Source organism: Rhinolophus hipposideros (genome assembly GCF_964194185.1).
Source record: "Rhinolophus hipposideros genome assembly, chromosome: 15".
NCBI classification, from domain to species: domain Eukaryota; kingdom Metazoa; phylum Chordata; class Mammalia; order Chiroptera; family Rhinolophidae; genus Rhinolophus; species Rhinolophus hipposideros.
The window spans coordinates 8012771-8040555 of record NC_138061.1 but is presented as its reverse complement, the minus strand read 5'-3'; the positions used below and the strand labels follow the sequence as shown (position 1 = coordinate 8040555).

Sequence of the window (27785 nt, the reverse complement as noted above, 5' to 3'; positions counted from 1 at the left end):
GTCTCAGGGGCGGAGGCGGCTCGGTGCCTGGGCTTAGACCTCACCGCTTCTGAATGGAGAAGAGAAGGTCCACTTGCTGAAAAGCAGACTTTCCGTGGGCCGCAGCCTCCACACTCCCAGACCTTCCGGGACGTAAGGAGCTGGCACAGCTGTGCTCGCCCTGCCTTCTGGCGTCAGCACAGCCCGAAGGGTGGCACTTCTGGAGGGCACCGGGGCAGTTCCAGACGCAGCCGGGCCTTCCCTCTGCGGTTCTGAAGTTTACACCCAACCAGAGGTGGTTTTGCCCTTCACTTTATTGACCTATTTAAAAAATCTAGTTCAGGTGTTCTGATTTTTCAACTAAATGATTGAGCTTAATTCGGTGAATGAGTTTCAAAACTGAATATTACGTCGAACCATATGAAATTCCAGTTGCATGTGGTTTAACCTGGTTGGTACCAGGAAGTTACGATAATTAATAAGGGCGTAATGACTTTGTAAAACACTCAACGTTATTTTCTAATGGGGCATCGTTTGCCAGGTGAGCATAATGAAGATTTTTACATTCTGTCAGTGAACATATGATTTTTTTTAGTCCATCTTGTAAACAGCAAATGGCAAGTTAGGATTCAGAAATTGTATCCTTTTGATTAAACGGTTAGGAGTAAAAAAAAAAATTGATCACTACAGGGGCGTCACTCACACTTTTCTCAGTTTGGGAGCGTTTTAAGTGGGCTCACTCAAAAATATCTCTTGTTTTCCAGTGACATGGGAGCTATTCAATTAATGTTGGTTGAATGGATAAGCAAATCAATGGACAAATTTTAATTTTAGTAAGTCTATCAGTGCAGTTTTCTGAGGAAATGCTATGACAGCCATACCACCATGGAAGGAATCTTGAATTAAAAGGCAGGAGAGTTTGATTTCAGCTTTGGCCTCCCCAAACTGGGTCTTGGGCTAGTCCTTTGCCCTCTCCAGCCTGCTTCCCCACCACGTTGGACTGGTAATCTCTAAGGTCTAAAAGCCTATAGTTCGTTTCTCCACCTAGAAAAAGTAAAGGTAATAGCTCCAGCCCCTCTTATGTTTGGGGGTTGCATGAAGTCAGTTGGAGAATGTGAGCAGATGTCCTGTTTTTCCGTGAGCTGAGTAGGAAGCCTCTTCATTATGATGTTGATTAATAAACATTGTCACTAAATGAGCCCGATGAAATGATTTCTATTTGTGCCCTGCTGCACACCGCTTTACATGACAACTTTATTCCTTGTCTGGCCCCAACTACCCATTTTCCTCAGCAAGAAAACCATTCTGCCTACATAAAAATATGTGCAGAAGTGAAACTGATTTGATGAAACAAGTGTTCAGAGTAAAAAACTATAAAAACCATATGTTGTTGAAGAGAAGTGGATTTCACGCCTCCTAATGTTGGACATCCCGCTGCTGTCACCGACAGTGGGAAACCAGCCACACTCTGGATTTCAGACTGCACGTGGTTAGAAAAAGAAAGTACTCCGTCGGCAGCGCCCTCCTCAAGCTCTCTGGCAAATGGGCCCTCTTGTCACTTCGTTTGTGTATATATGTGTATGTAAATGTGTACATTGGCTTTAACTCAGAGACTCGGTAACAAACTCGTTTTTCAGAAGTGTCTGCCAACACCGGGGTGGGGAATAAAAACACCAGCCCATAACTGGGAAAGAAGTCTGGGTGGCACATTGCAAAAGAAAACCCTTCAAAACCAATTTTCCATGATGTGACTGCAGAGATAAACATTTCCCATCGTCTGGCTTTTGAGTTTGGGGAGACGAGCAGCCAGAAGAAGGCTCAGATCTTCTTCAGTCTCACAGATGTGAATGCCCTCCTGTTTCTTCCAGTTGCCTCTGAGAAAATCCTGAGGGACGCTGGACACCCTGAATCACCATGGGCAACGAGAGCAGCACCTCAGACAACCAGGTGGGTGTCAGGGAGCTTCTCCTTCAACCTGCACAGCAATCTTGACTGACCTTGACTAGATTTTTCTTTTCAGCATCTGCTTTCTTTTCCTTTCTATCAGGAAGGAGGAAGCTACAACACAAATTGTGCCTAGATACATGCAGGCATATAGATTTCCATACAGGCCTTTTAAATTTCATTTCAGAATGCCCTTATTAAGGCTAGCCCTAATTTTATACACCATAAAAACAGTTTTTTATTTTTAATTTTTATTCTGTGCTTTTAAAATAGATACAGTGAGAGGCTGGCACATTTTCCTGGATTGTGTCCCTTCCCCCCACCCCCTGTCCCCCATCAATTTAATATGGATTGCAGCAGAGGAGGTTAAAATAAAACCTTTTCCACACTTCTCCCCCAAGTTAAGTTATGGCCCTTAAAAAGCGATTTTGACATCTATCAATGTTGAATAGCTTCAATGTGAACTATTGTCTCCATGTTAGGTAAGTTTTTCACAATTGAGGAATGGACTCTGCTTAATTGTATATAAGGCGGGGATATTAAAATACATTCAAATCTTAGCATTACCCATTTTAAGTTTGAGATTTGAATTCAGTGTCCTGGGGAACAAAGTCAGGGAGACACTTATCCGTTTATGTCACACACACACAGTGGAAATTGTGGTTCAATGGTCTTGAGTTGTTTGAATGAGAAAATTGGGTGTAAAAGCCAGAATAACGCAGTTCATTTGCCCTCTGCCTTTGTTTTCCCTCCAATCTTTTTTCTTAAGCAGGAAAACAAGAATCATGAAAAGAAAAGATGGCAAACTCCCGTCTTTAGGGGCAGGCCAGGAATAGTAATTATGTGAAATGACTGGGTGTGACACAGTAGGGAGCGGTGGGGACAATGCCAAACAGTAGGGGTCCTGCCCTGTTGTCTGAGGAGGCAGCCAGTGGGAATGGGGAACCCCCCCCCACAAGATCTTCCCAGATCTTCAAGGGAAGTCAGACACCCACCTTCTTTCTATGAAATCTTTCAGTTTTTATAACTGAACTTTTTATTTTGAGGTAATGGTAGATGTGCATACTGTTATGTGAAATCATATCTACTTTTTTTTTCTTCTTTTCTTTTTTTTTTGCCCTTTACTTGGTTTCCCTTCAGGGTAACATCTTGCAAAACTGTAGCATCACCACCTAGATACTGACGTTGATAAGGTCAAGACACAGAACATTTCCATCACGAGAAGGAGTCCTCTTGTTGCCTTTAGGGCCACACCCACCTCCCTCTCTCATCCCCCTTCCTAACCCCCAACAACTTTGCATTTGTTCTCTATCTGTATAATTTTAACATTCTGCGCATGTTATAGAAGTGGAAGCACGTGGTATGTGACCTTTACGAATTGGCTTTTTTCACTCAGTATAATTTCCTCACAATCTATCCAGGCTGTTGCGTGTGTCGATGGGTCATTTCTTTTTATCGCTGAGCAGCAGTCCATGGTATGACTGTATTACACTTCATTGAACCCTTCACTGGTCGAAGGACATCTAGGTTGTTTCCAGTTTGGGGCGATTACAAATAAAGCTGCAACGGACATTTGTATAACGGGTTTTTTGTGAACATATGTTTTCATTTCTCTGAGATAAATGCCCAAGAGTGCAATTGCTGGGTCATATGGTAGTTGCATGTGGAGTGTTATACAGAACTGCCAAACTGTTTTCTAGAATCACTGTACTATTTTACATTCCCACCACCAATGTGTGAGTGATCCAGTTTCTCTGTGGCCACCGTTTGGTGCTGTCACTATTTGGTATTGCCATTCTGATATGTGTTGTGATAGCTCATTGTGGTTTTAATTTGCGTTTCCCTGGTAAGCCATGATGTTAACATCTTTAATGTGCTTACTGCCATCTGTATATTCTCTTTGGTGAAATATCTGCGCATGTTTTTGCCCATTTGCTAACTGGATTTTTTTTTCCTGTTGAGTTTTGAGATTTCTTTATAGAATCTAGATCTTAATCCTTTGTCAGATTATGGTTTGCAAATATTTTCTTCCACTCTTGCTTGGCCTTTCATCCTCTTAACAGGGTCTCTTATACAACAAAAGTCTTTATGAAGTACAGTTGATCAATTTTTCCTTCTGTGGATAGTGCTCTTGCTGTTCTAAAATTGTTTTAGCTGTTCTAGAACCTGTGGCTATCTGTAGATGATTTAGAAGAAGGTTGTCTATGTCTACAAAATTCCTTGCAGGGATTTTGATAGGAATTATATTAAACCGATACATCAATGTGGGGAGAATTGACACCTTTACTGTGTTGAGTCTTCCAGTCCACAAGCACATAGTGTGTCTCCCCATTATTTAGGGACCCTTTGATTACTTTCGTCATCGTTTCATATTTTCAGCATGTATATCTTGCATGTTTTAAGTTTTGCCTCAGTCTTTCTTTTCTCTGCAGTGATAGTGAATGGTATTGTGTTTTTAATTTGGGGTTCCACATGCTCATTGTCAGTGTATTGATTTTTGTGTGTTGATCTTGTGTCCTCTGACCTTGCTGAACTCACTTGTTAGCTCCAAACATTTTTTGTTTTGTTTTGTTTTTTCAGTCCTTGGGATTTTCTATGTTGACAATCATGGCATTTGCAAATCAGGAGAGCTGTCGTTCTACTTTTCGATTCTGTATGGCTTTTGTTTCGTTTTCCTAGGTACAGTGGCTAGGAATTCCAATACTGTGTTAATTAAGGATGGTCAGAGTGGACATCCTTGCCTTTCTCCCAGTCTTGGGGAGAAAGCATTCAGTCTTTCACTATGAGTCCGAGACTCATAAGATAGACTCATAAGGTATTAACTGTCAGGTTGTTGTTTTCTTTTGTTTTTCTCTTTTTAAGTGCTTTATTTATTTAATTAATTAATTATTTATTTTTTAAAAGACTTTATGGGGGAACGGGAACAGGACTTTATTGGGGAACAGTGTGTACATCCGGGACTTTTCCAAGTCAAATTGTTGTCCTTTCAGTCTTCGCTGTGGAGGGCGTAGCCCAGCTCCAGGTCCAGTTGCCCCTAGTTAGTTGCTGTTTTAGTTGCAGGGGGCATAGCCCACCATCCCTTATGGGAGTCGAACTGGAAACGTTGTGGTTGAGAGCCCACACTCCAACCAACTGAGCCATCCGGGAACTCAGAGGCAGCTCAAGGTGTTGTGTTCAATCTTAGTTGCAGGGGCCTTAGCCCACCATCCCCTGCGGGAGTCGAGGTGTCGAACGGGCAACTTGTGGCTGAGAGCCCGCGCTCCGACCAACTGAGCCATCTGGCACTGGCCCATGTGGGAATCGAACCGGCAGCCTTCGGCGTTAGGAGCATGGAGCTCAACTGCCCAAGCCACTGGGCGGCCCTTTTTCTTTTTTTAAATTCTCTTAATCAAGTTAAGGAAGTTTCCCTGTATTCCTGGTTTGCTGAGGATTTTTATCGTGAATGGGTACTGGCTTTTTTCAAATGCTTTGGGATTTGCGTCTATATCTTGATGTAGTCATAGGATCTTTCTTCTTTGGATTATTGATATGTTAGATTACACCGATTAATTTCTGAATGTTGAACCAGCCTTGCTTACCTGGAGTAAATCCCACTTGGTCCTGGTGTCTGTTAAACATATTGTTAAACATTGTTCGACTTGATTTGCTAACATTGTGTTGAGGATTTTTGTGTTTAAATTCATGAGAAGTACCGCTCGGTAGTTTTCTTTTTTTTTTGGTCTGTTTTTGGTATCAGGGGGATACTAGTTTCATAAAATGAATTGGGAAATGCTCTCTCCCATTTTCTAGAAGAGATTGTGTTAAGAGATCTTACAAAAATGTTGGCAACTAATTTAAATTATTTTTAAATATTCAGTGGGCAAAAAGAATGTTCCTCTTGGCTGGGGTTGGCTCATGTCCTGCCTCTCTGTAATCTTGACTTAAAGGAATGTTCTATCTTGTGTTGTAGAGCAGGGCATAGTCAGGGGTCAGTTGCCTTGCACGTGCAGACAGCAGTCCAGGGCACTAAACTCAGGTTCTGGCCTTTATTCCTGCTCATTGACAAACCAAGCAGCTCAAGTTCAGCACCTTCCTGAAGGTCTCATGGATCTACTTGGGCCCCACACCTTCTGGGGCCCCACTGTTGACTACAAACAGGATAGAGCACTGATTCTCATTGGAGGTGATTTTGCTGTCGGGAACATTTGGCAATGTCTGAAGATGTTTTTGGTGTCATAGATCCAGAGTGGAGATGTTACTGCTACCTAATTGGTAGACATCAGGGATGCTGCTGAATGTTCTCGTTGCACAGATCAGCCCCACAACAAAGAATCCATCCCAAAATGTCAAAGGTGCTGAGGTTGAGAGACCCTAGAGTAAAGGAACATTTGCCTTACCTGCTTTAGGAGAACTAGCAGCTGTGGGTAATCTCCTCCAACCTAAGATGAATTTCTACCTGGACACAGACAAAGTATAAAGTAGCTTACATTTTTATCCCCATTATCTTTATTAATCACACTGTCCAGAACTGAAGGGTGGTTTATTTAGGATAGACTCATAGAAATGGAATTGCTGCATCAAATGAAGGGTATTTCTGACGGGCTCTGCTATCGCGCTCTCTCTCTCTCTCTCTCTCTCTCTCTCTCTCTCTCTCTCTCTCTCTCTATATATATATATATATATATATATATACACAAAATGCTTTTCAAAAGGATACTGCTAATTTGTATTTATGTCTTCAGGATAAGAGGAACCATCTCACTGCATCCTTGCAAGCAGTGAATATTTTAGTGTTTCAAATCTTTGCTGATTAGAAAGGTAAAAATACTCATAGGTTTGCAAACTCTCACTTCTCATCTATCCCCCATACGTCTCACCTCCCGCCAGCTCCCAACCCCATCCTGCATCCTCTGTCCTTGCCCTCCTGGAACAGACAGGAAATGTTTTCCTGGCACTGCGAGTTTTTACATCTCCAACCTCAGCCAGACATGACTCAGTGGGCATTATGGGGTTGCCTGTAGGATTTGAGGATCAGAACAAGGATTGCCTTCCATAGAGAAACAGTGGAGTGAAGCACAAGTACTTGGACTCATGGCTCCCCCACAGGGCTGGGGCTCCAGAACCATCTTTCTGCTGCTTCTTGCATGTCTGGATGGCCCACAGTCACCTCAAGTTCCTCAAACCTGAACTCAGCTTCCCTCCCTGACCCTCTCTTCATCCTGTGTGCCCTCTTCTGGGTACCATAATCTACCCTATCATCCAAGGCAGAAATCTCGAGGTCACCTCTGACTCCACCCACTCCCATTCCCTACATTTGACAAACACTGTATAATTTAATAATTTGCAAATTAATGAATGGCCTGGCCATTTAGCCTTCTGAATTTCTGTTTAATTAGGACTTTTTTGGGGGGGGAGGGGGTTGGGAGAGATGAAGCCTGTCTCCAATGACCATAAGCAAAAAAGGCTTGTTTGGCTTATAGAATTCAGAAGTCCACAGAGAGTGTCAAGCTGCAATCGTCACTGAATCCAGAGGTTCAAAAGATGACGCTGGAGGTCCCTCCTCTTTGGAGCTTGTCCTGCTCTCCTTCATCATACCTTAGTGCTCAGGGAGGTGCCCTAAGCCCTCCAGGCAGTGGCAGCTCCAGGTTACCATGCTTCTTCCAGCTGATGGTTCAGCTCCCTCTAAGGAGTCTGACTGGTCATGATTGTGTCCTGTGCCTTCTCTGTGATCAATCACTGGGTCCTGGAATAATGGACACAGAGATTAGCCAGTCTGAGTCACATACCCAGCCCTGCACGGGAAAGGTGGGCCCAAGTTAATAACGGCCCATCAGTATCGCTTGAACCACTATCTCAGAAGACAAAAATGGAGCACATATTCATTATGTTGTTTTTTTCTAACACTTTTTCTCCTGTCTACTCCCACTGTCACAACCTATCACCTCATACCTGGATCATTGCAAATCCCTCCAAACTCTTTGCCTCTACAACCCTCTGTAATCCAATCCATGCCCCCAGCCCTCTCGCTGAGGCTCCTTCTCGGAGAAGATGCATTTGAAGGCCCCTGCATGCTGCTTACAGGTCAACTAACTCTTGGAAGGAAATATGTAAGGTCTGAAGGAACTTCCTGTTCGCAGACTGAGGACCAGCCATGTTACCAGGGCAATGGATGAAGGATCGGCCTGCCCTGTCCTGGCTCTTGCTTTTTTCAAATACCCTCAGGCTGCAGGTCCCGCTATTGTCTAATTTCCCTTGGTGGCCGTGGGCAGGGTGGGAGCACACCCAGCAGGTTGGCGTGGGAATAGAAACTGCCAAGACTGTGTCACCCTGGTCCTGTGGGGGATCCAGTTCACTGTGGCCTGTCCTAACGACGAGACCACTTTGCTTTCAGCAAGAGGACCCTGGCTTGCACAACGTCGTCCTGTGGCCTCCAAACCCTGGGCCTCGGCAGGTACTGGGGAGTGTGTTCGCATGGTCTGCTGTTTGGCCCCTTCCTAACATCTAGATGGTTGCAGACTTTTGGCATGGCATGTTCATTTGTATTTTTAGGTTTCCTCCTCCTCTCATTGCCTCCTCCCATCCACCTTAAATAAGTTGTAAAACACAGTAAAATCTGCCATACTGGTTTACGTTTTTAAAAATAACATTTGGGTGTGCGTGCCCAAGAACCGGCTAGGTTGAGATGCTGTGAGATGCTGAATGAGGCCTTTGTCCTCAACGTAACGCAGATACAGGGAGCCAACACTCACCCCTCCAAACGCTTTTACTTTGATTTCCTTTGTCCTGGAGTGAGGCTGCGTATGGGGTGGTGGTCCCATCTTTGCCGGTGAGCAAACTGATTTGGCGTAAAAAAGATTGCATTCTGGATTGGTTGTCAGTGTCGTTATGCAGTAATGCAGTGGCCGACTCCCAGAGTTTTAGCTCTGCTGGAAGTGTTTGCCATCGACCAACGGGGAGGAGGGTAAACTGAAAGCTTTGCATTCATTTCCTCCAGGAGAGGACATTGAGGTCAGTGTGAGCTGTGGGCTGGTCAGGGTGAGGCAGTCATACACTGCCTGCGGTGAAATTCTGTTACACCCAGCCAGGTACAGTGTTAGTCACCATGGGAGGCGTCCCTCACTTTAAGAAGAGAGCCACTTTACCCTTGAGGGTGGCTGCCAGGTAGGTCTGCTTGGGGCTTGTGCCTCTGCATATCCATGTCATCAAATAGTAATGTTTGAGGTTATGAAATAGCCATTTGTGTAGAGCCTGGTGAAGCCCTTTTTGCATGTGTAATTTCATCTGATTCTTGTCATTCTCCCGGGAGGTGGGCAGGCCCAGACTCATCACTCTTGTTTTCTAGACAAGAAATGTGCTCAGAATGTTAATCTTTGGGTCATTTGGATAAGTGGAAGAGTGCGCATGAGAACCTGGCCTCCAGAGGGTCACGGAGAGTGGCCAGGCCAGTGATTTTTCAAACTGGGTTCTTTCGTCTAGCTGGGCACTTTGCAACAGAGCTCAAGGTCTCAGTGACAAACTTGCACGTCCTGAGGTGCAAGTGGTTTTTCATTCACTCAGTGAGCCCTTGATGGGTGGCAGGTACTGGTTTTGGTTCTATGGGCCCAAAGCAGAACAAAACAAACCACGTCCCTGCCTTGTAAAATTTACACCCGGTGGGGAGTCAGAAAATAAGCAAGTGAATAAACAGACAAACCAATAAGGAAATAAAATGTTTTTTATTTAAAACTGTTTTGAATGGTTATTGTTTACCAGGCACAATTCTAGCACATGAGATCCAGCAATGACTAATTCAGCCATAATCTGCTCTAGTGCAGCTTCCCTCCCACAGGGAGAAACAATGAGCTACCGGGAAACATTTCCAATGTAACCGGTTGGGGACTATTTTTTCTCTTTTTTCTTTTTCGTGGTAAAATACACAGAACATAAAACTGACGTGTCTTAACCATTTTTAAGTGCACAGTTCAGTAGTAAGTACATTCACATTGTTGTGCAACCATCACCACCATCCATCTCCAGAACTTTTTTCATCTTCCCAAACTGAAACCCAGTACCCATTAAACAATAATTCCCCATTCTTTCCTCTTCCCAACCCCTGGCAATTACCATTTTACTTTCTGTCTCTATGAATTTGACTACTGTAGGGACCTTGTATAAGTGGGACCATACAGTGTTTGACCTTTTGTGACTGGCTTATTTCACTGAGCACGATGTCCTCAAGGTTGGAGCATGTGCCAGATTCGTCTTTCTCTTTAACACTGAATGTTATTCCATTATCAGTATAGCCCACATTTTATTTATTTGTTATTTGTTGATGGACACATGGGTTGCCTCCTTTTGGATATTGTAAATAATGCTGCTATGAACATGGGTGTGCAAATATCTGTTTGGGTTCCTGCTTTCAATTCTTTTCAATAAAATTTGAATTGCTGGAGTGTATATTAATTCTGTGTTGAATTTTTTGAGGAATTGCCATACTATTTTCCACAGTGGCTGTACCATTTTACATTCTTAGCAGTAATGCACAGTGGCTCTAATTTCTTCATATCCTTGCCAACTCATTATTATTTTTATTATTATTATTAATTGTTTAAAATATATAATAGCCATCCTAGTGGATATAAGTGATATCTCACTGTGGTTTTGATTTGCATTTCCCTGATGATTAGTGATGTTGAGCATCTTTTCATGTACTTATCGGCCATTTGTATACCTGAAGAAATGTTTATTCAAGTCCTTTGCCCATTTTTTAATTGAGTTGTTTGTTTTTTGTTATTGTTGAGTCGTAGGAGTTCTTTATATAATCGGAATGTCAACCCCTTATCAGATACACGATTTTCAAATACTTTCTCTCATTATAGGTTGCCTTTTCATTCTTTTGATAGTGTCCTTTGATGCATAAAAATTTTTAATTTTGAAGAAATCCAGCTTACCTATTTTTTCTCATGTTGCCTGTGCTTTTAGTGTCATATCTGAGATATCATTCAAAATCCAGTATTACAAAACTTCTCCACTGGGGGCTTTTTTTTTTTTTTTATTGAGATGAAATTCACATAAAATTAACCATTTTAAAGTGTACAAATCAATGGCATTTAGTACATTCACAGTACTGTGGGTCTACCACCTCTCTCTAATTCCAAAATATTTTCATCATACCCAAAGGAAACCTCTACCCATTAAGCAGACAGTCTATTTCCCTCAACCCCCAGGAAATCACTAATCAGCTTTCTGTCTCTACAGATTTACTAATTTTGGATATTTCATATAAATTATACAATATGGAACCTTTTGTGTCTGTCTTCTTTCACTTAATGTAATGCTGTAGCATGTATGAATACTTACTTCCTTTTTATGGCTGAAGAGTATTTCATTGCATAGATACACCACAGATCGTTTATCCATTCATCCATTAATAGACTTTTGGGGTGCTTCCACCTTTTGGACATTGAGAATAATGCTGCTATGAACACTAGTGTACAAGTATCTGTTCACATCTCTTCTTTCAATTCTGTGGGGCATATACCTAGAAGTAGAATTGCTGGATCACGTGACAATTCTAAGTTTAAGTTATATAAGCGATTATTAAAAAAACTTCTTAAAAGCAATTCCACTGTCTAGATGTTTCTGTAGTTTGAGTCCCAGGAGGAAAAAATGATTTTCAACTGTAGAAAGTGTGGTCAATGTTACGAAGCAAGAAGTCAGGTGCAAAGATGCCTGACCTGGCCCTGGGTGCCAGGGAAGGCTGTCACAGGGAACTGCTGTTTGAGTGGGACGTGAATGAGATCAGGAGGACCGAGAGGAGGTCACTGTGCCTGCCTCCCCCAGCCCCGGCCTCATAGCGGAAGATCTCCCTGGTCCTGGCTCAGTGTCCAGGAGGCAGCCTGGCACAGAGAGGTTCATTCCTGAAAGTGACCTCAGCACTGTGGCCTTGGGTTGTGGAATTTGCTGACACCCGAGGAACAGAGGGCCAGGAGGACAGGGGAACGTGCGCTACGTGAGCCATCGCTGGGGTCTAGATAGCCCAGAAGTGTGACTGAGCACGTTTCTGCAGGCTGAAGCTAGCTGTGGCTCAGGCACTGTGTGTGTGATCATTATTTTGCTTGATCCAGAAATGGTCCATAACTATGTGCATGTGTTGTTTAAATGCTTGGGGCCCCAAGTTTAACTTGGGGGTAGTTTCTGAGGAACCCAAGGAAGCTACCATGACGACAGCCTTAGACTAGCATTGCCACATACAGCATCTTCTAACGTTCTGCAGGCAGTACGTGGGCATCTGGGATGAACTAACTGCATTTCATGAGAAAGAAATTGAGGGAAGACACCGTGAAATGGCAGGAACTCAATGTTCGTGACAATGAGGAGTGGGGAGCTCCTCCATTGTCACGTCTGATCGCCCCGCCCAGAGGGTTGGTGCTAATATTCACTGAACGAGTATTAAAGTTTGTGACTTCATGGCTCCAGGTTTTGGCCAGACGTATCTTCTGAAGAATCTGATTAACTGCTTTAGCTCTAAGCTGAGATAGCCATTGGGGTTCTGAGTTAATGAATTTTGAATCCGTTTCTTTTTTGTAATAATAATATCGAGCATATGAGTATCTACTTAGCCTTCTGCTAAGTGCTTCTTGTATAATATTTTACTTAACCTTCAAAGCGTCCCTGTAATTACGATCCCTATTTTCCAGGTATGGTACTGGTGCGGGGGAGGGGGGGAAATGGGGGGAGATAGAACCCACAGCTTACAGTTGAATAAGTGGTAAAGCTCAGCTTTTAACCACTGCACATGGCCTCCTGCACCCTAATTCTTGAGTCAAGACTCATGCTGCTCTAACATGAAAACAAGTGGATGTAGGAATTCTAGAGGGGCCAAACAGTAGGGTTTATACCTGCATTTCAAGTATAATTGAGTAAAAATCACAGGACGTTATAGACATGACAAACCCAGATCTTTGCATAAAAAGACTCTCCTCCTTTCATACAGTTTTTTCTTTCTTTTTGCCAACATGCTCCTGTTACCCACTGAGGCTGGCAGACCAGGGATTGTGGTCCCCATTTTATAGATGGACAGACGGGCTCCAAGAGGTGAAATAATTTGGGTTTTCTGAATGGGTCCAGCCCTCTGTAAAATACATTGCTTCTAAAAAACATTAAACATTAACATTGAGCAGTGTTTTTGAAGTCTCGAAGGTTTTCCTTTCCCTGCAAACTAAGGATGTCAGACCATGTCAACTCTGGCCTCTGTGAGGTTCCTGTATGTTCCTGTGTCCTTTTATGGCAGGCTGCCACTTGTAACCCACATGCTTGTGAGGAAAGATGGGTATCATTTACTGAATGTGCATTCCTGATTCATTCAGTAAACTGTGAGTTACATGAGGGTAGGAACCATGGCATGTTTGCTTTTTTTTAAATTGGGGAATATTGGGGGACAGTGTGTTTCTCCAGGGCCCATCAGCTCCAAGTAGTTGTCCTTCAATCTAGTTGTAGAGGGCGCAGCTCAGCTCCACGTCCAGTCTTTAGTTTCAGGGGGCGCAGCTCACCATCCCATGGGGGAATTGAACCAGCAACCTTGTTGTTCAGAGCTTGTGCTCCAACCCACTGAGCCATCCGGCCGCTCCTCCATGTCTTTTTAAAAAATCTCTAATTACATTTTAAATTTGGGAATATTTTCAAGTTTACGGAAAAGCTGCAAAGATAGCACTTACTCTTCCCCCAGCTTCCTGTAACGCCAACATCTTACAGCACGTCTCTCTTAACCTTCCCTGCTGCCTAGAGCCTAGATCAGCCCTTCCTAGACATGAGGCAGAATCATCAAAATCCCATCAGAAACTCAGCTCTGTTATTTTGTCCATCTTTTAAGGGATGACTGGAGTCAGCTCTCTCTGACTCCAAAGCTTGCTCATTTTTCTACCCGTATCACATCAGAAAAACATCCTGTCTGGGGAAGCCTAAAAGTCCGTGCTTGGGGCCTCCTTGTTCTTGGCGGGACAGAGTGCCAGGGTGGTGAGCTGCTTCAACCTTTTGCTTTTGCCTTGGAGATAAAGAAATGTTTGGGACAATCGAGCAGCACTGGTCTGAATATTTGCCTTCCCATGACAGGGAAGATGGGCGCCTGCACTGAATATGTGTTCCTCCTCCATATTTGGTGGTCTGGCAGTTGCCTCTGAAATCCGATTCCTGATGCCATGGGGATGACCTTTTGTCTATTTCCCAGCATTCACCTGTAGTCTCGCTGCTCCCAAGGAGCTTGTTCAAAGAGTGGGCAAATTGGCAAGACACTTTGGCCATGATCTAACCACGTTAATTAGGCCTCTTTGTTGGCATGACCATGGTCTAGAGGGATGGAGCACATTGAAGAGGTAAGGTCAGGGCATTTTCTCTTTTTAATGGTGAAACACTTTAGCACTTGGAAAAGTGTATTTTCCAGGACTGGAAAAATTGTAGTGACTGTTTGAAGATTGCTTTAAAATAGACGCAGGACTCACAGGATTCTAGAGCCAAAAGAAAGGCTGTTTACTTAAGCAATGGCAGCAAAGGAAAGACTTGAAGAAGCAACTTGACAGGTCAGCTTGTCGTGTAGAAGATCGCCAATTTTTTTTTCCAGCCTACTATTTGGAAGCGTAAGGGGTAACTTTAGAAATGCATGCTGTTTTTCAGTGATGACTGTGGACACAACAGACCCCTTGGAATCTTGTAAGCAGCAGGACTTAGTTCTATTGGCTAGAATGGGGAAAGTGGGAGGGGGGACACAAAGTCACTGTAGAAAATGTGGCCAAAGCGAGCGCTTCGAGGGCTGAGTGTGCGTCTCCTATTTGCAGAAGTGACTACCAGACTGACGGGGAATCATCTATTTTTCAAACATTCGACAAATATTTATAAAGTGCCTCTCTGTGCCAGGTGCTATTCTGGGCATTGGCTCGAGGCTCCTGTATCATATTTTTCACAAACGTCCAGTTGTTTTAGTTACTTGGAGCACGGCAGGAAGATCGCAGGGATCATAGTCAGCTATTTCCACTGTCTGGTAAGGTTCAAGAGCACAGGCTCCAGACCCCAACCCTCTGGGTCCAACTCCGGGCTCCACCACTTCCAAGTTGTGTGACCTTGGTCAAGTGGCTTAACCTCTCCCTGCTAAGTGATCGTATCTGTAAAATAGGGTTGTTGTAAGGATCGAATGAGTTTAAATATGAGAAAAGAACAGCACTTGGCACAGAGAACAGCACTTGGAGCTGAGAGAAATTGTTTATAGAAATAAGTTTGCTGTTATTGGTATGGCAGACAAAGTGCTATGTAGGCGTTGTGTATTATTATTGTTGTGGAAAGAACACAGGACTTCAAGGCGGAAGACCTGGCCGAGCCCCTTCGCCCTCTGTTTCTCATCTTGAAAATGGAAAACATGATTTTACCTGCCTGTCTGGCTCACAGGGCTTTGGTATGAAGCAGATGGACGTCAAAGCAGTTTGACAAGTGTGATGTGCCATTCCCACAGAGAGTACTATTGCTTTATTCTAACTCTCCCGATATGTTTGTGTTGGAGGGAGCTGGTATTCTTGCAGATTAGCTTTCTATTAGAAGGAGGGGTGTGGCTGAAAAGGAAGAAAGGCCTACCATTTTTAATTCGTCCAAGACAACTCTCAGCCCTTGTCATATTTCCTTTGGCTGAGGAAGATTAGCATGTGGTCCCTTTTTTCCCCTTTAGTAAGAGCAAAGATCTGTCTCCTTCCATCTGTTGTTTGCGTCTGTCTGGGCTGTGAGATGTGTCAATGTCTTTTCAGAATTACTTTAAAGTAACCTTGATCATGGAATAAAGGGCAGGAGATTTATCTGTTAAATTATTTGCAGAATCATGCACTGCAGCTAACGTGGTGATCAAAAGGGAAGCCTGTCTGCAGAATGTATTTGGAGCTGAGGCTTGCATGATAGTCAGACAAGTAGACTTGAGTTACAATTTTAAAAATTCAGGACCTGACATGAAAATGTCAGTCACTCTGTGTTGTGATTCTTGAGTTATCATAGTAAACATTTTAAATCATGCATTCAAAGGTAGTGACGTTATGTAGATAAAGAACTTTCCTCAGAAGAGTCAGGAACACTTTGGAGTTTGAACTGACGGTGATTGGAAGTTTGTACTGTCATGATACTGTCCTGTAGGGATGATTGTCATCCTGGATTCACAGATCGGGAGACTGAGGTCCGCAGGACAGGGCAGGGACTCTTGTTCTAGGGAGGGGTTTAGCCAGCAGGGCGGCCAAGCCAGCCCGGGTCAGCAGTCCCCCTCCTAGGTGAGGAATCAGCCCCAGATCTCCCTGCCCCCTTCAACATTTTCCCATTGAAGGGGTTAAACAGAGGTGCCTTTCCCTGGCTCTGGGGTCAGAGAGAAATGGGTCCATCCAGATTCTACTGCTGTGTGATCTTGGCCAAATACTTAACCTCTCAAAGCCTCAGCGCTGAACAGGGACATAAATAGCCATCTTCGTCATAAGATTGTTGTGAAGATTCAATGACACAGTGCATGGAAAGCTACTGGCCCAGTGCCTGGCACTTAGTAAGTGCTCAGTAAACAGAAGTTATTGTTATTACTGTGCTATTGTTATTTACCCCCACATTCTGTTCTAGCAAAAGTGAATGGAGATTTTCTAATTGCAGTATCGTGTTAGCTCTGAAATGTATGGGCCACTGAGAGTTGAGACATCTTTTATATTTTACCTCCGGGCACAATCAAGTGAGCATAAGCAGCCCTTCAGAGAAATGCACCAGATGGGGAAACATCTTACCTGGGCTTTTCTCTCCCTGCTGGCTTCCCTCTCTCTTCCTGCAGGCTGCCATCTTTCACAATGGCTAGAAACAGGCTACCAGTAACCCTGCATTTGTATTCTATAGAACCCACCACCAGATTTCTGACCGTCCGGTTCTCTGAGGAATCCTGTGGAAGCATCTGGCTTGACCTGAGTCTGTGCACGCTCTGATGGGCAAGGATGTAGGGAATCTGACTGGCATTTCCATAAGAATCTCAGGGACAGAGGGTATGGGTGGAAGCGTTCTTTAAAATAAGGCAGATCCAGCCCCAAAGGAAGGGGTGTGTGTTGTTTCAGAGGGGTTAGGGGGTTCAGGGGCCAGGGCTTTTGTCTGGGAGGACAAAATAAAAGACAGCCACTGCTTTGGAAAATACTGCTTGGGGTTTATAAAGGCCCTTTCCTCATTTCTGATTTTTATATCATGCTTAAATGAACATCATTTACATTTAGTTTTTAAAACATATCTCTTTCTGTCCTGTGCTTTGAAGTTTTGATGGTTATTTAATATTTTTTCCCTCTTGGTTTTAAAAATCAACTGAACAGCAGACAAGCTTTATTGTGGGAGTTAAAAATAAAACAGGTCACCAACTCTCAGAGTAGTTAGGACCTCAAATGGGTGGCCCTAAGTTTCTAAGGGCTCATCATGTTTTTCCCTCAGTTTTATTTCTTCAGGTTTCCAACTGAATTCTGGTGTGCAAAAAAAAGTATGGTTGGGGCAGGGGGAGGAACGTGTGTTTTCATCCAGTGGTGTCACTAACATATTGGATACTTTAAGATCTTAGATTAAATATCCCCACGTTCTCCATGGAGCAGATGACCCCCAAAGTATGGTAGGTATCCCCGGTGTTGGTTTCTTACTAAAACACTGATCCTACTCAGCTGCAATCATTGGTGTAACTGTGTCTCTTCTCCATTAGACGAAAGCAGGGGTCACGTTGGCTTTGCTCGTGACCAGGATAGCTCAGTCCTAGCACATGGTGTGTGCCCAGCTGGGTGATAAGGCAAATGAACAACGTGGCCCTTGAATGTTGCGATCAGTGGCTCATTGAATAAACATTTTTATGTTTTCAGAGACTCCTATTTGATTTTCTTTCCAATTTCTCTTTCTTCTGGCTCAGAGGACCTCGTCAGCTCAGAGTCCGGGATCCCTGCCATCCCCTGGGAACAGTCAGAATACAAAAAAGAAGCCAGAGAAGGCCGGGAGCATTGACCGTGGAGACTTGGCCAGGTAGGAGCCACGTTCAGAGGACTGACACAGCCCAGGGCATGGCCAGCTCGCTGCCTGCTCAGCATGTGCTTTGCTCCATTTGTTCTGAAAACTTCACCCTAAAACGCATGACGTGTTCCTCAGTAGTGAGGTGTTAGGAACAGTCGTTCACAGACCTTTCTGTGATAGCCTGGATCTGCATGATTGGAAAATTAATGTTTGCCTGCCCAAAGATGAAATTAGAAATTATAAGCTTCCATTCCAGCAACACTCCCGGTGGTTTATCTTCATTGTCAGAACTTAAAATGAAAAAGATCAAAGCTACCAAGGGGCTTATCAGGGGTGTCTAATTCCGTGGCTAAGTTGGGGTCTATTGTAGGGTAGGAAGACACTCTATCCTTGTAGGTTCTTTCCACTGGTCTAATAATTAAATCTACATGAGACAGGTTAATAAGAGAACAAACCAAATTGAATTACATACGTATGTACGTACAGGAGCCCCATACACATGAGAGAGTCAGAGACCCCCACATACAGGAGAGGTTCAACGACAAGAATGGAAAATGAGGCATCTGAGGCATTCTAAGCTAAGGACGAGGTAAGGCACCTCTGGGCTTCAGAGGGCAGGAGGGTCATTGCAGGAAGATAAGAAGAACAGATGTTCAGTAATTAGAAGTTTCCCTGCCCTATAGATAGGTCATAAAAAGTTATCTCTGGTAATAACTCTTATTATAGGCAAAACCCTTAATTTAAATTCTTTTAGGTAGTTAGGGTCTGTGGGGGTGGAACAGAAGCTTCTCTTGAGCCTGCAGGGTCTCGATTACCTTTAGCTCAGAATAATCCACATGTAGCCAGCAGATGATGAGACAGAACTGTGACTTTGACTAAAGAACAGAACTATGACTAAAGTGATGGACGCCCCGTGCCAGGGAGACTGGTGGATGAATTCTAGAAATCCACAAGGCTGCACGTTGCAGTGGGACGTGGCCCGTGCAGGTGTGGTCCCTTAGTCAGTGGCTCCTCACTGACTCGCAGTCACGTGTTTTTTGTCCAGCTGTGGCTATTGGGAAGAAGTCCAATAGATTCTTCCCATGTCACGTTCAGGACCCATTGTTTTGGGGGCATTCACAGCAGAGGGCCAGCAGACGTGAACATTCAGTTCCTAGAATGGACAGAGGCCAGGAACGCTGGAAGCAATAACTGCCAACGGGTTGAGCACATGATCTGATTGGAAAAAGCCTCCTTAACTATGAAAGCCCAGCTTCGGGGAGGGTATAATTACAGGCCTTAAAGGAACAAATGACCAGGAACTCTAGAGAACAACAAAAAAAATTGAATGATAGACCCCTCCCCACTTTCCCGGTCATAGACCATAGACAGTGAAACTTTGGGTCACCACGTTTGCAATAGCTTTTCCCCTTAAGGAGCTGAAGCAACATTTGTTGCTTTGGATGTTAACTATGGGTCAGTCATGGGCAAGTAAGAGAAACCCCTGGTGGCAGGAACTTCCAGGTCCGTTAGCATGTTCTGGGCCCTGGCTGTGCACTTTGGACTTCCTGGTATGAGCATTAGATTTTTTTCGGGAACTGGTGATCAGATGGGCCAGAATCACAGAATATGCCTTGAATAGAACCTTTGACCTCTGTTCCACTTTCACAAACTTTTTATCATGGTAACCGGACAAAGGTTTTAATATTTGGCTCTAACGAGACCAGATGATTGGTCTGCATTGGTTCCCCGTGATCATGAAACCAATGGATGGATTCATCTTTTCTGGAATTCTTTACAAGGCGAACCACTACTGGCTGAGACCCAAGGTCCAGCTTTTCCCTTCCCATCTTTGTGAGGTTCTGGGATCTCTTAAGAGGCTTGGAAGTTATTTGGGGCCTGTGTCCCACCTGGACTGAGGAGTAACAGCATCTCAAAGGTCTTTTGTTTCTTGTTGCTCAGCTTTAGTCAATTATTATTATTCCCCTGAAGAAGAAGTGCCTCTCACGGGCATGCAAATTGAGCATAAACGAGGTGCCATCTAAGAGCAAGCCGAAAGAAGCAACTTCCTGTTCACAATTAAAAACATGATTCCCCTCCATAAATGTAAGAATGTCTATTGTGCAGGGCCCTGGGCTAACTAACTCAGGAACTATCAAGAGGAGATCTGACCGGGCTCTGGCTCTCAAGAGTTACGATGAATCAGGGAGTAAGGATGTTTATAGGAAGAGAGAACGAGCTCGGGGTTCCCCTATACTATTTCAGTGGGGGCACGTCACCCAAGCAGCCACAATAATGCTAACAGTAGCATTTAATGTTCATTTTACAGATGGGCGCCAGATACTATACCAATTCTCTATATGCATAAAAAAATTTTGTTTTTTGTTTAATCAATTCATTTCTGATTCTGAATCTTCACTCTGCTAGGCTGGTGGGAATGCCCATGTCAGAGCCCCTCTCCTGACCTGGTGTATTGAGGCCATCATCTGTCGCCTCCCCACCCCATCACCACCGAGATGCCCACTGGTCCAGGCCACGCTGTCCCTTGGGTCCTATGACTGTGCTGCTTTCATGTCACACTTGGCACTGGGACTCCTGGTGAGGCTGGAAATCCCATGGCCATTCCATTTTCTGCTCCATGCTCATCTCTTGTGTGTGCTCATCTGCCCACCAGCTTGAGGACTCTGTCAGGAAGCAGGAGGGACACTCAGATGTCGCTTCCTTTCTAAGACCTTTTCCTGCTCCCTCCTCATTGCCCCCAAATGCATTTTCCTTCTCCCTTTGCCTCATCAGGCAGCTGGCATTTTCTCTTCAAAGGATCTATTATAGGGTGTTACAAAAGATGGGAGGAGCCCTTGAGCTCCAACTGTTTCTGTTTTTACTTGTAAAAACTCCAGAGAGAAAACAGTGAGGCCTGCAGTGGCTCCTACTGGACCTGAAGGCAAGGGAAGAACGTCAGGAGAAAGTCCTAGGGCAATATTGCCAATGACTGTCCCTCTGCACTAGCATGATTCCCACTCTACAGATGGGGCCACCGATGCTTGGAGCACTTTCACCTATGCCCTACTGGTAGAAAGTCCCTTGTTTTTCTCTGAAGGTTCTTCCTCCTTCTGAAGTACACAAGAATGGGATGTATAAGTCCCCACAAGGCAGTCAGTTCTTCCTCTGAACAGGGAGTCCCATCAGTTCAACTGCCTTGCTTTCTAGTTACCACATGGTGTCGCTATTGTAACTTAGCCCTGCGTTGGCTGACCCTCAGTAGAGGCTGCGCGGCACCTTTCTGATGCCCATCCATGGGCATGAAGATCCTGCTGTCCTAGGATGAAACTTAACCCCAGATCGCACCTCTTACTACTCAGCACTGTCCCCTTTGCACAGTAGCCCTGGGTACCTGTATCTGGACTCGTTCCATGTCCACTGCCCACTATCTCATGGAGACTTCTTTTCCCTCCTTGGCTACCGACAACCAGGCAGCCCTTTCCTTTTAAATCCCTGCCACAACCAATCTTATCGTGCAACCTTTCTCTAGATATTAGAGCTATCAGGTTGCACCAGAAGAAATGACCATCTGGGTCGGTAAACAGTTGTTGGACAGGAGCCATTCCTGTGCTTCAGCATGGCACTTGCTCTTTCTTCCCAGGAAGGCCTCATGCAGTGTTTCAGAGATGACTGACTACTCTCAGGGAGTGACCTAAGTGATTCCTAGGCGAAGTTCTGACACCTTTGTCCCTGAAGAAGGAAGAGTAGAAACTAGCGGCCTAGAGCCTTAACCATCATCCACCGGTTCTCAAAAGTGAGCAGGCATCAGGGTTACCTGCCAGGCTGGTTAAAACACAGATTGCTGGGCTTCTCCAGAGATTCTGATTCGGTAGGTCTGGGGTGAAGCCTGAGAATTAGCTTTTCTAACAAGCTCCCAGGTGATACAGATGCTGCCGATCCCTGGCCCATCCTGGAGAACTGCTGCGTTATGTCACACAGCTCAGTGCTGCTGGCAGTGAGAAGCAGCCTTCTGCCAGGACCGGATTGGACGAGGAGAATCTCTGGGTGGGGGACCCTGAACTGAAGGGGACAGCCCTAGAGGCCATTCCGGGTAGGGCCAGAATTCCTGAACTTCTCTATGGCTGAGCAGAAGGTGAGCCCAGACCACAGTGGTGGATGGTCACTAAAAACAAGGTTGGAGAAGTGGGGCCAGATTGAGAAGTTGGAGGGCAGGTGAGAGATTGAGATTTATCCTGCAGGTAACAGGAAGTGGGGAAATGCTTTGTGGTTGGTTGGTTTGTATCTAAACAAAGGTTTAAGCATGCAAGGAAAGAGTTCAGAAGAAGATGAGTGTAGGGGCTCACGACTGGTGCACTGGACGGTCAATATGGGATGGCTTGTAGAGGAGGCATGGTGGCTGGGGAACAATCCCCAGGTAGAACCCACAGAACCTGGTGAGTTTCAGTCATTTACAGAATTTATTCTCAGATGGGTCAATTCATTGCAGTGCTCTTGTATTTGTGACTTTAAAACTCTAAGAGCATAGGAACAGATCTGGATTGGGGTGAAGGATAGTAAATGAAATCAGGGCAGTGTTTTCCAGTGCCCCAGATCATAACATTTACCTGGCTCTTGGTTAAATATACAGATTCCTAGGCCCCATCCTGATCCTTCTGAATCAGAATCGCCAGGTGTGGTGTGGAGCCTGATATCGGTGTTTTTAAGAAGCACCCTGGGTGATTCTTGTGAACAGGGACATTTGGGAAATAGAGATATACTGCCAATTCTACCTTATTGCTAGTTAAAATACCCTGTTTCCTGATCCTTCCCTTCAAGAGTCTGATCCAGTAGGTTTGGGCTGAGACCCAAAAATCTATTTTTAATAAGAAGTCCATGTGATTCTTATGACAAAGTTTGGGAAACACTGACCCAGCGTTACCCGCAGGCCAATAACCATAGCTAGCTTTTGTTTGCTGTTCTGCGAACTTTTAAATGAAGGCTCAGAACTTGGGGTTAATTACTTATATCAACCCCCTGCTCCCTCTCTTCTCTATTTTTTCTTTCAACCAATCTATTGGGCACCTGTTCTGGGCCTGACACTGTGCTAGGCTCAGGGAACACAGCTGGCAGGACGAGCCCTGGCATCTCTGCTCTAGGGGGTAAATAGGTTGTAGTGAGGAAGTCAGACGGGGACCAAATAGACAGAAGGAAGACACACACTTTCAGGTAATATCAGGGCGACTGAAAGATACCAAATAGGTGTTGTGATAGACAGGAACAGAGAAGGGAGTGGCCAAATTAGATTAGCTCAGTGGTTCTCGAAGTGAAGTTCCCCGATGGGCAGGCTCAGCCTCACCTGGGAACTTGGTAGAAGTGCAAAGCCTGGGGACCTACCCCAGACTCACTGAATCAGAAACTAAGGGTGGGCCCCAGCGGTCTGTGTTTTAACAAGCCCTGCGGGGATTCTGCTGTACCTTACAGTTTGAGAACCACTGGATTAGATGGTCAGTTGATATTTGGGTGGAGTCTCAAATGACAAGAAGCAGGCAGACATGACAAGATCCATGTCTAGAGACAAGCAGTGCAAAGGGCCTGAGGTGGGAATGAATTGGGGGTATTAGAGAAACAGAAGGAGACTGATGAGGTAATGATAGGCGGGGAGGGTGGCGGAGACCTGATCTGCCAGACTCCGGCCTGGAAGGCCATGGAGACAAATTCAGATTTTGGTGACATAAAGTGATGTATGTTTTAACAGAACCTCTCTGGTTACTGTATGGAGAAAGCGGGGGCGAGACGGGGGCAAGGAGGTCAGAGAAGGGGCCATTGCAGATCCTGGCAGGGTGTGATGGTGCCTGGAACTAAGGCAGGCTTTCTCGACCTTATTTTCATTATTTTGCTCTGCTTACTCCACCAGGAATCTTTGTAGACATTTTGTTTCTAATCGCCCATTCCTCCCCAAGAAATTTCAATGCCACGGATATATTATACGTATTCATGTATTGTGGTCTTTGGAGAACCACAAACCGTTGTAAGATCTAAGAGTTTTTTCACCTCCCCAAGAGCCAATTTTTACCCGTCTGGGGAATGGTACTGGCCCACTGAGAACGCATGGAGTAAGGTGCTAACAGTGAAATGGAAAAACATGCAGCTTTGAATATTTTGGATATTTTAGACTTGCTGGTGGATTGGATTTAGAAGGAGGAAGAATCAAGGAAGATTCCTAAAATTTTGGCTTCAGCATTTGGGTAAATGGGACCATTTGCTGAGATGTGAAATCTGATCAGGTCAGGTATGTTTGCTGAGGTCCGTGGTCACAGACCCAGTGTCTAGGAGGAAATTCTATTGGCACCTGGTGTTTGTGGAAGACAGCACTGAACATCACAAACCCTGTCTCACTGGGGAAAACTCAGGGTAGACGCCATCTTCGAGAGAAAAGTAAGGTTCTCCTTTGTGCTGTAGGGATGGCTCATTTCCTGCTATACGCCTGTGGTACTGTGATTTATAAGAAATACTCATATATATTTGGTCTTTGTCCCTGTTCCTGGCCCAGAGCTCCTAAAAGCCTTGACATTATCTAAGTGAAGAGAGGAAGAAAAGTATCTTTTGTTATGTTAATGAGAAGGTTTGGAGAGTACGGTTGCTGAGCACATGGGGGTCCAGGAGGGTGGCTGCTCAGTGGGCATGGAAGCTCCATGCCCTTTCCCCAGATCTTGTCCTGTGCGTTCTTCCACCTAGCTGTTCCTGAGTGATGTCCGTTTATAATAAATTGGTAATCTAGTAAGTGAAATGTTTCTTTGAGTTCTGTGAGCTGCTGTAGCAAATTTATTGGACCCAAGGAGGGGTTTGTGGGAACCTCTGATTTTTAGGCAGCTATTCATAAGTGACAAGTTGAATTTGTGATTGACATCTGAAGTTGGGGGGAAGGGGAAGTCTTGTGAGACTGACCTGTGTGATCTGACACTGTTTTCCAGGTAGATAGTGTCCGAATGGAGTTGATTGGTAGGATACCCGGCTGATGCTGGAGAATTGCTTGGTGTGGTAACAAAAGCACACATTGGAGTTGTTGGTGCAGAATTTTAACACCCAGTACCTTAAACATCCAACCATACCTCATCCTTTTCTTCGGAGGGGGGCAGGTGTCTCAATCCATCCAACAAACATGGACCCACCAACAAAATGGGCTAAGCTCTGGGCTTTAGGTCAGAGGCACGAAGATGAGCAGGACATGCTAAGCTGGTCGTAGAGAGAGACATGTGAGCAAATATTTCTCAAATAAGCTAAATGCTATAGCAGGCTCTTGGGAGCACAGGGCGAGGAGAGTGGCCGGCCTTGCGTTCTCCAGACCAGGTAGCCTCGCAACTAGGTCTCAAAATGGACAGGGAGTGTTGGGGAAAGAAAAAGGTTCCAGGCAGAGAGAACAGCTTTAACTGTTATAGGTCTACAGGAAACAGAATTTAGGAGGGACTAGATGTACTAGCCTCTCAAGTAGGAAATTCCAGAACTTCTTTAAATTTGGGAAAGAGGAGATGTAGCATATATCGGGGGTGCCAAAAAAATGTATGCAAGTGGGCACTTTGGTTAACGTTGCTCAAGCAGTAGTTTGCCATAATCAGAAGTGTCTGGACGCTGATGGGAACAACTTTGAGCACCTCTTGTCATTGCAGACGTCAAATGTGACTTGCATTCATCTTTCGTTCGGTATTATTGAGTGTTACAATTTTAATAGTTTTTTCCTTTCTTAAAATGTGTATACCTTTTTTTGGCACCCTCTGTATATTAGGCTCAACCTCTTGGCTTTTTCAAAAATATAAACTTACTTAGAACAAAAAACCACGGTGTCTGAGTAGCAGCAGCTACTGGAAGGAAGAAAGATGGTTGGGAAAAAATGAAATTGTAGACTTCAAATGAAAGGCAAGATGTTTCTTTCTTATACCTAGCCCCCGACTATCATTTGTGGGCTAAATCTACCTAATCCTGGGCACTGGACCCAGGGGCTAAATCCATCACCTCATCCAGCAGCTCAGTGTGGATGAGTACAGATGATGTGAAGTGCGGAAACCCAGGTTCAGAGAGGTTAAGGATCACGCCCCAGGTCACACAAACAAGACTCGCCTTGGTGCAACTAGAATCCAGCTTACTTTGATGCCACCTAAAGCCCTGGCTCGCAGCCATCACACTGAGCTCTCACAGCTGTCTGAAAATATTTGTGTTGTCGTCTCCATAATTAGAAAGCAAACCCCAGTCTGTCCTTAACATTTAATTTCCTTCTAAACAAGGTCAGTTCTGAGACGCCAAAAAACGAAAAATCAAAAACATCGGGTGTGTTTTATGATGCGGCCGAGGCCAGTGCTTGATGACCTGAGCCCAGTGTGTCCTAAGCAGTAGCATTTTCCCCCTTCCAATCAGATTTTTGTGAAGACCCAGATCTAGTCACAAACTCCTGCCAAGTCAGAGCTGGGTGCAACCCCCGCCTCCAAGCCTGCTTGTGACTCATTACTTATCTCTAGCAGGAAGTAAACACTGAGAGGAGAGTAGGAGGGAGAGAGGCAAGGAGTGAGCTCCCTGACTTTTGACACCCGCTGGAAAAGAAGGTCACTCACTAAATTAGGTGTGTATCTGCTTTCTGCTCATCTGGTTTCAAGAGAACATTTAGGAAGAGGAGTATTTTTCCATTCTGAGATAACACCTATATACTGAAACAACTTGAAAAATAGAGAAAAGAGGGGGGGAAAATTAATTCTCCCACCATCTACAGACAACTACCCTTAAATATTAGTGAGTTTCCCTTAGACTTTTCTCTTTTTTCTAGTTCCTTCTTTAGTGACTGTGAGATAGCTATGTGTGTATATACATATAGATTTATATATCTTTAAATATAAAACATTTAAGTAATGTATATTACACATATTATACTACATAATATGTTATATATAAAATACATCTTTAAATAATTACTAGACTATTTTTTAGAGCCGCTTCAGGTTTATAGAAAAATCGAGCAGTACAGGGAATTCCCACATACCCCTCCCTCCTCCATATACAGTGTCCCATGTTATTATTATTTTGCACATTTGTAACAATCAATAAACCATTATTGATATATTATTATCAACTAAAATCTATAGTTTACATTAAGGTTCACACTTTGTGTTGTACATTCTGTATGGGTCTGACAAATGCATAATGCCATGTATCTACCATGACAATATCATATAGAATAGTTCGACTGTCTTAAAAATCTGGGCTTTACCTATTCATAACTCCCTCCCTCCCCGACCAATCCCTGGCACCCACTGATCTTTGTACTGTTTCCATGGTTTCTTTTTTTTTCTATTATCTTTTTTTATTGATATAAAATACATACTGTAAGAGTATAAATCTGAGAGCTGGATGAATGTTTATATTCCTGTACACCTGTAGAGCAGGGGTGTCCAAACTGCGGCCCGCAATCCATTGTTAATTGGCCTGCAGCAAATTCCAAAAATATATGTAGTTTACTTAAATAAACCAGGTGAGGCAATACGTACTTCACCTCGAGTGAGTGGCCCGGCTGTTTGTGTATTTTACCGAATATGGCCCTTGGTGAAAAACGTTGAAAAAAGTTTGGACACCCCTGATCTAGAACATTTCCACCCCCCCAACATTCTCTCCTGTCCCCTCCCAGTCAATAGCCCTGCCCAAGAATAACAATTATTCTGACCTCCATCATCACTGATTACTTTCATCAGTTCTTGAACTTCATACAAATGAAATTAAACAGTATATATACTTTGGTACCTAGTTTCTTGTATACACTGCTACTTGTTGATTTTTAAAATTGCTTTTATATGGTAAAAAACTGCATAGCATAAAACTCAAACTTCTTAACCAGTTCTAAGTACAGTTCAGTATGTTAAGTATATTCACACTGTTGTGCAACCCATGTT

The 27785-nt window shown here is 44.2% G+C and overlaps 1 protein-coding gene across 3 annotated transcripts in view; it reads left to right on the top strand.

Annotated features, from left to right (window-relative positions):
- The window catches only part of TACC2 (transforming acidic coiled-coil containing protein 2), a 184901-nt gene that overhangs the window by 13558 nt on the left and 143558 nt on the right, over nucleotides 1-27785 (top strand). For 2 of the 3 annotated variants that reach the window (XM_081073625.1, XM_081073624.1), the window contains exons 2-3: nucleotides 1848-1926; nucleotides 17804-17913. In XM_081073625.1, coding sequence (XP_080929751.1) covers nucleotides 1894-1926; nucleotides 17804-17913 — 143 coding nt within the window. In that variant the 5' untranslated portion in view covers nucleotides 1848-1893. Of the gene's footprint in view, nucleotides 1-1847; nucleotides 1927-8293; nucleotides 8354-17803; nucleotides 17914-27785 lie in introns of all 3 variants that reach the window. The other variant, XM_081073623.1, reaches the window with a different exon arrangement.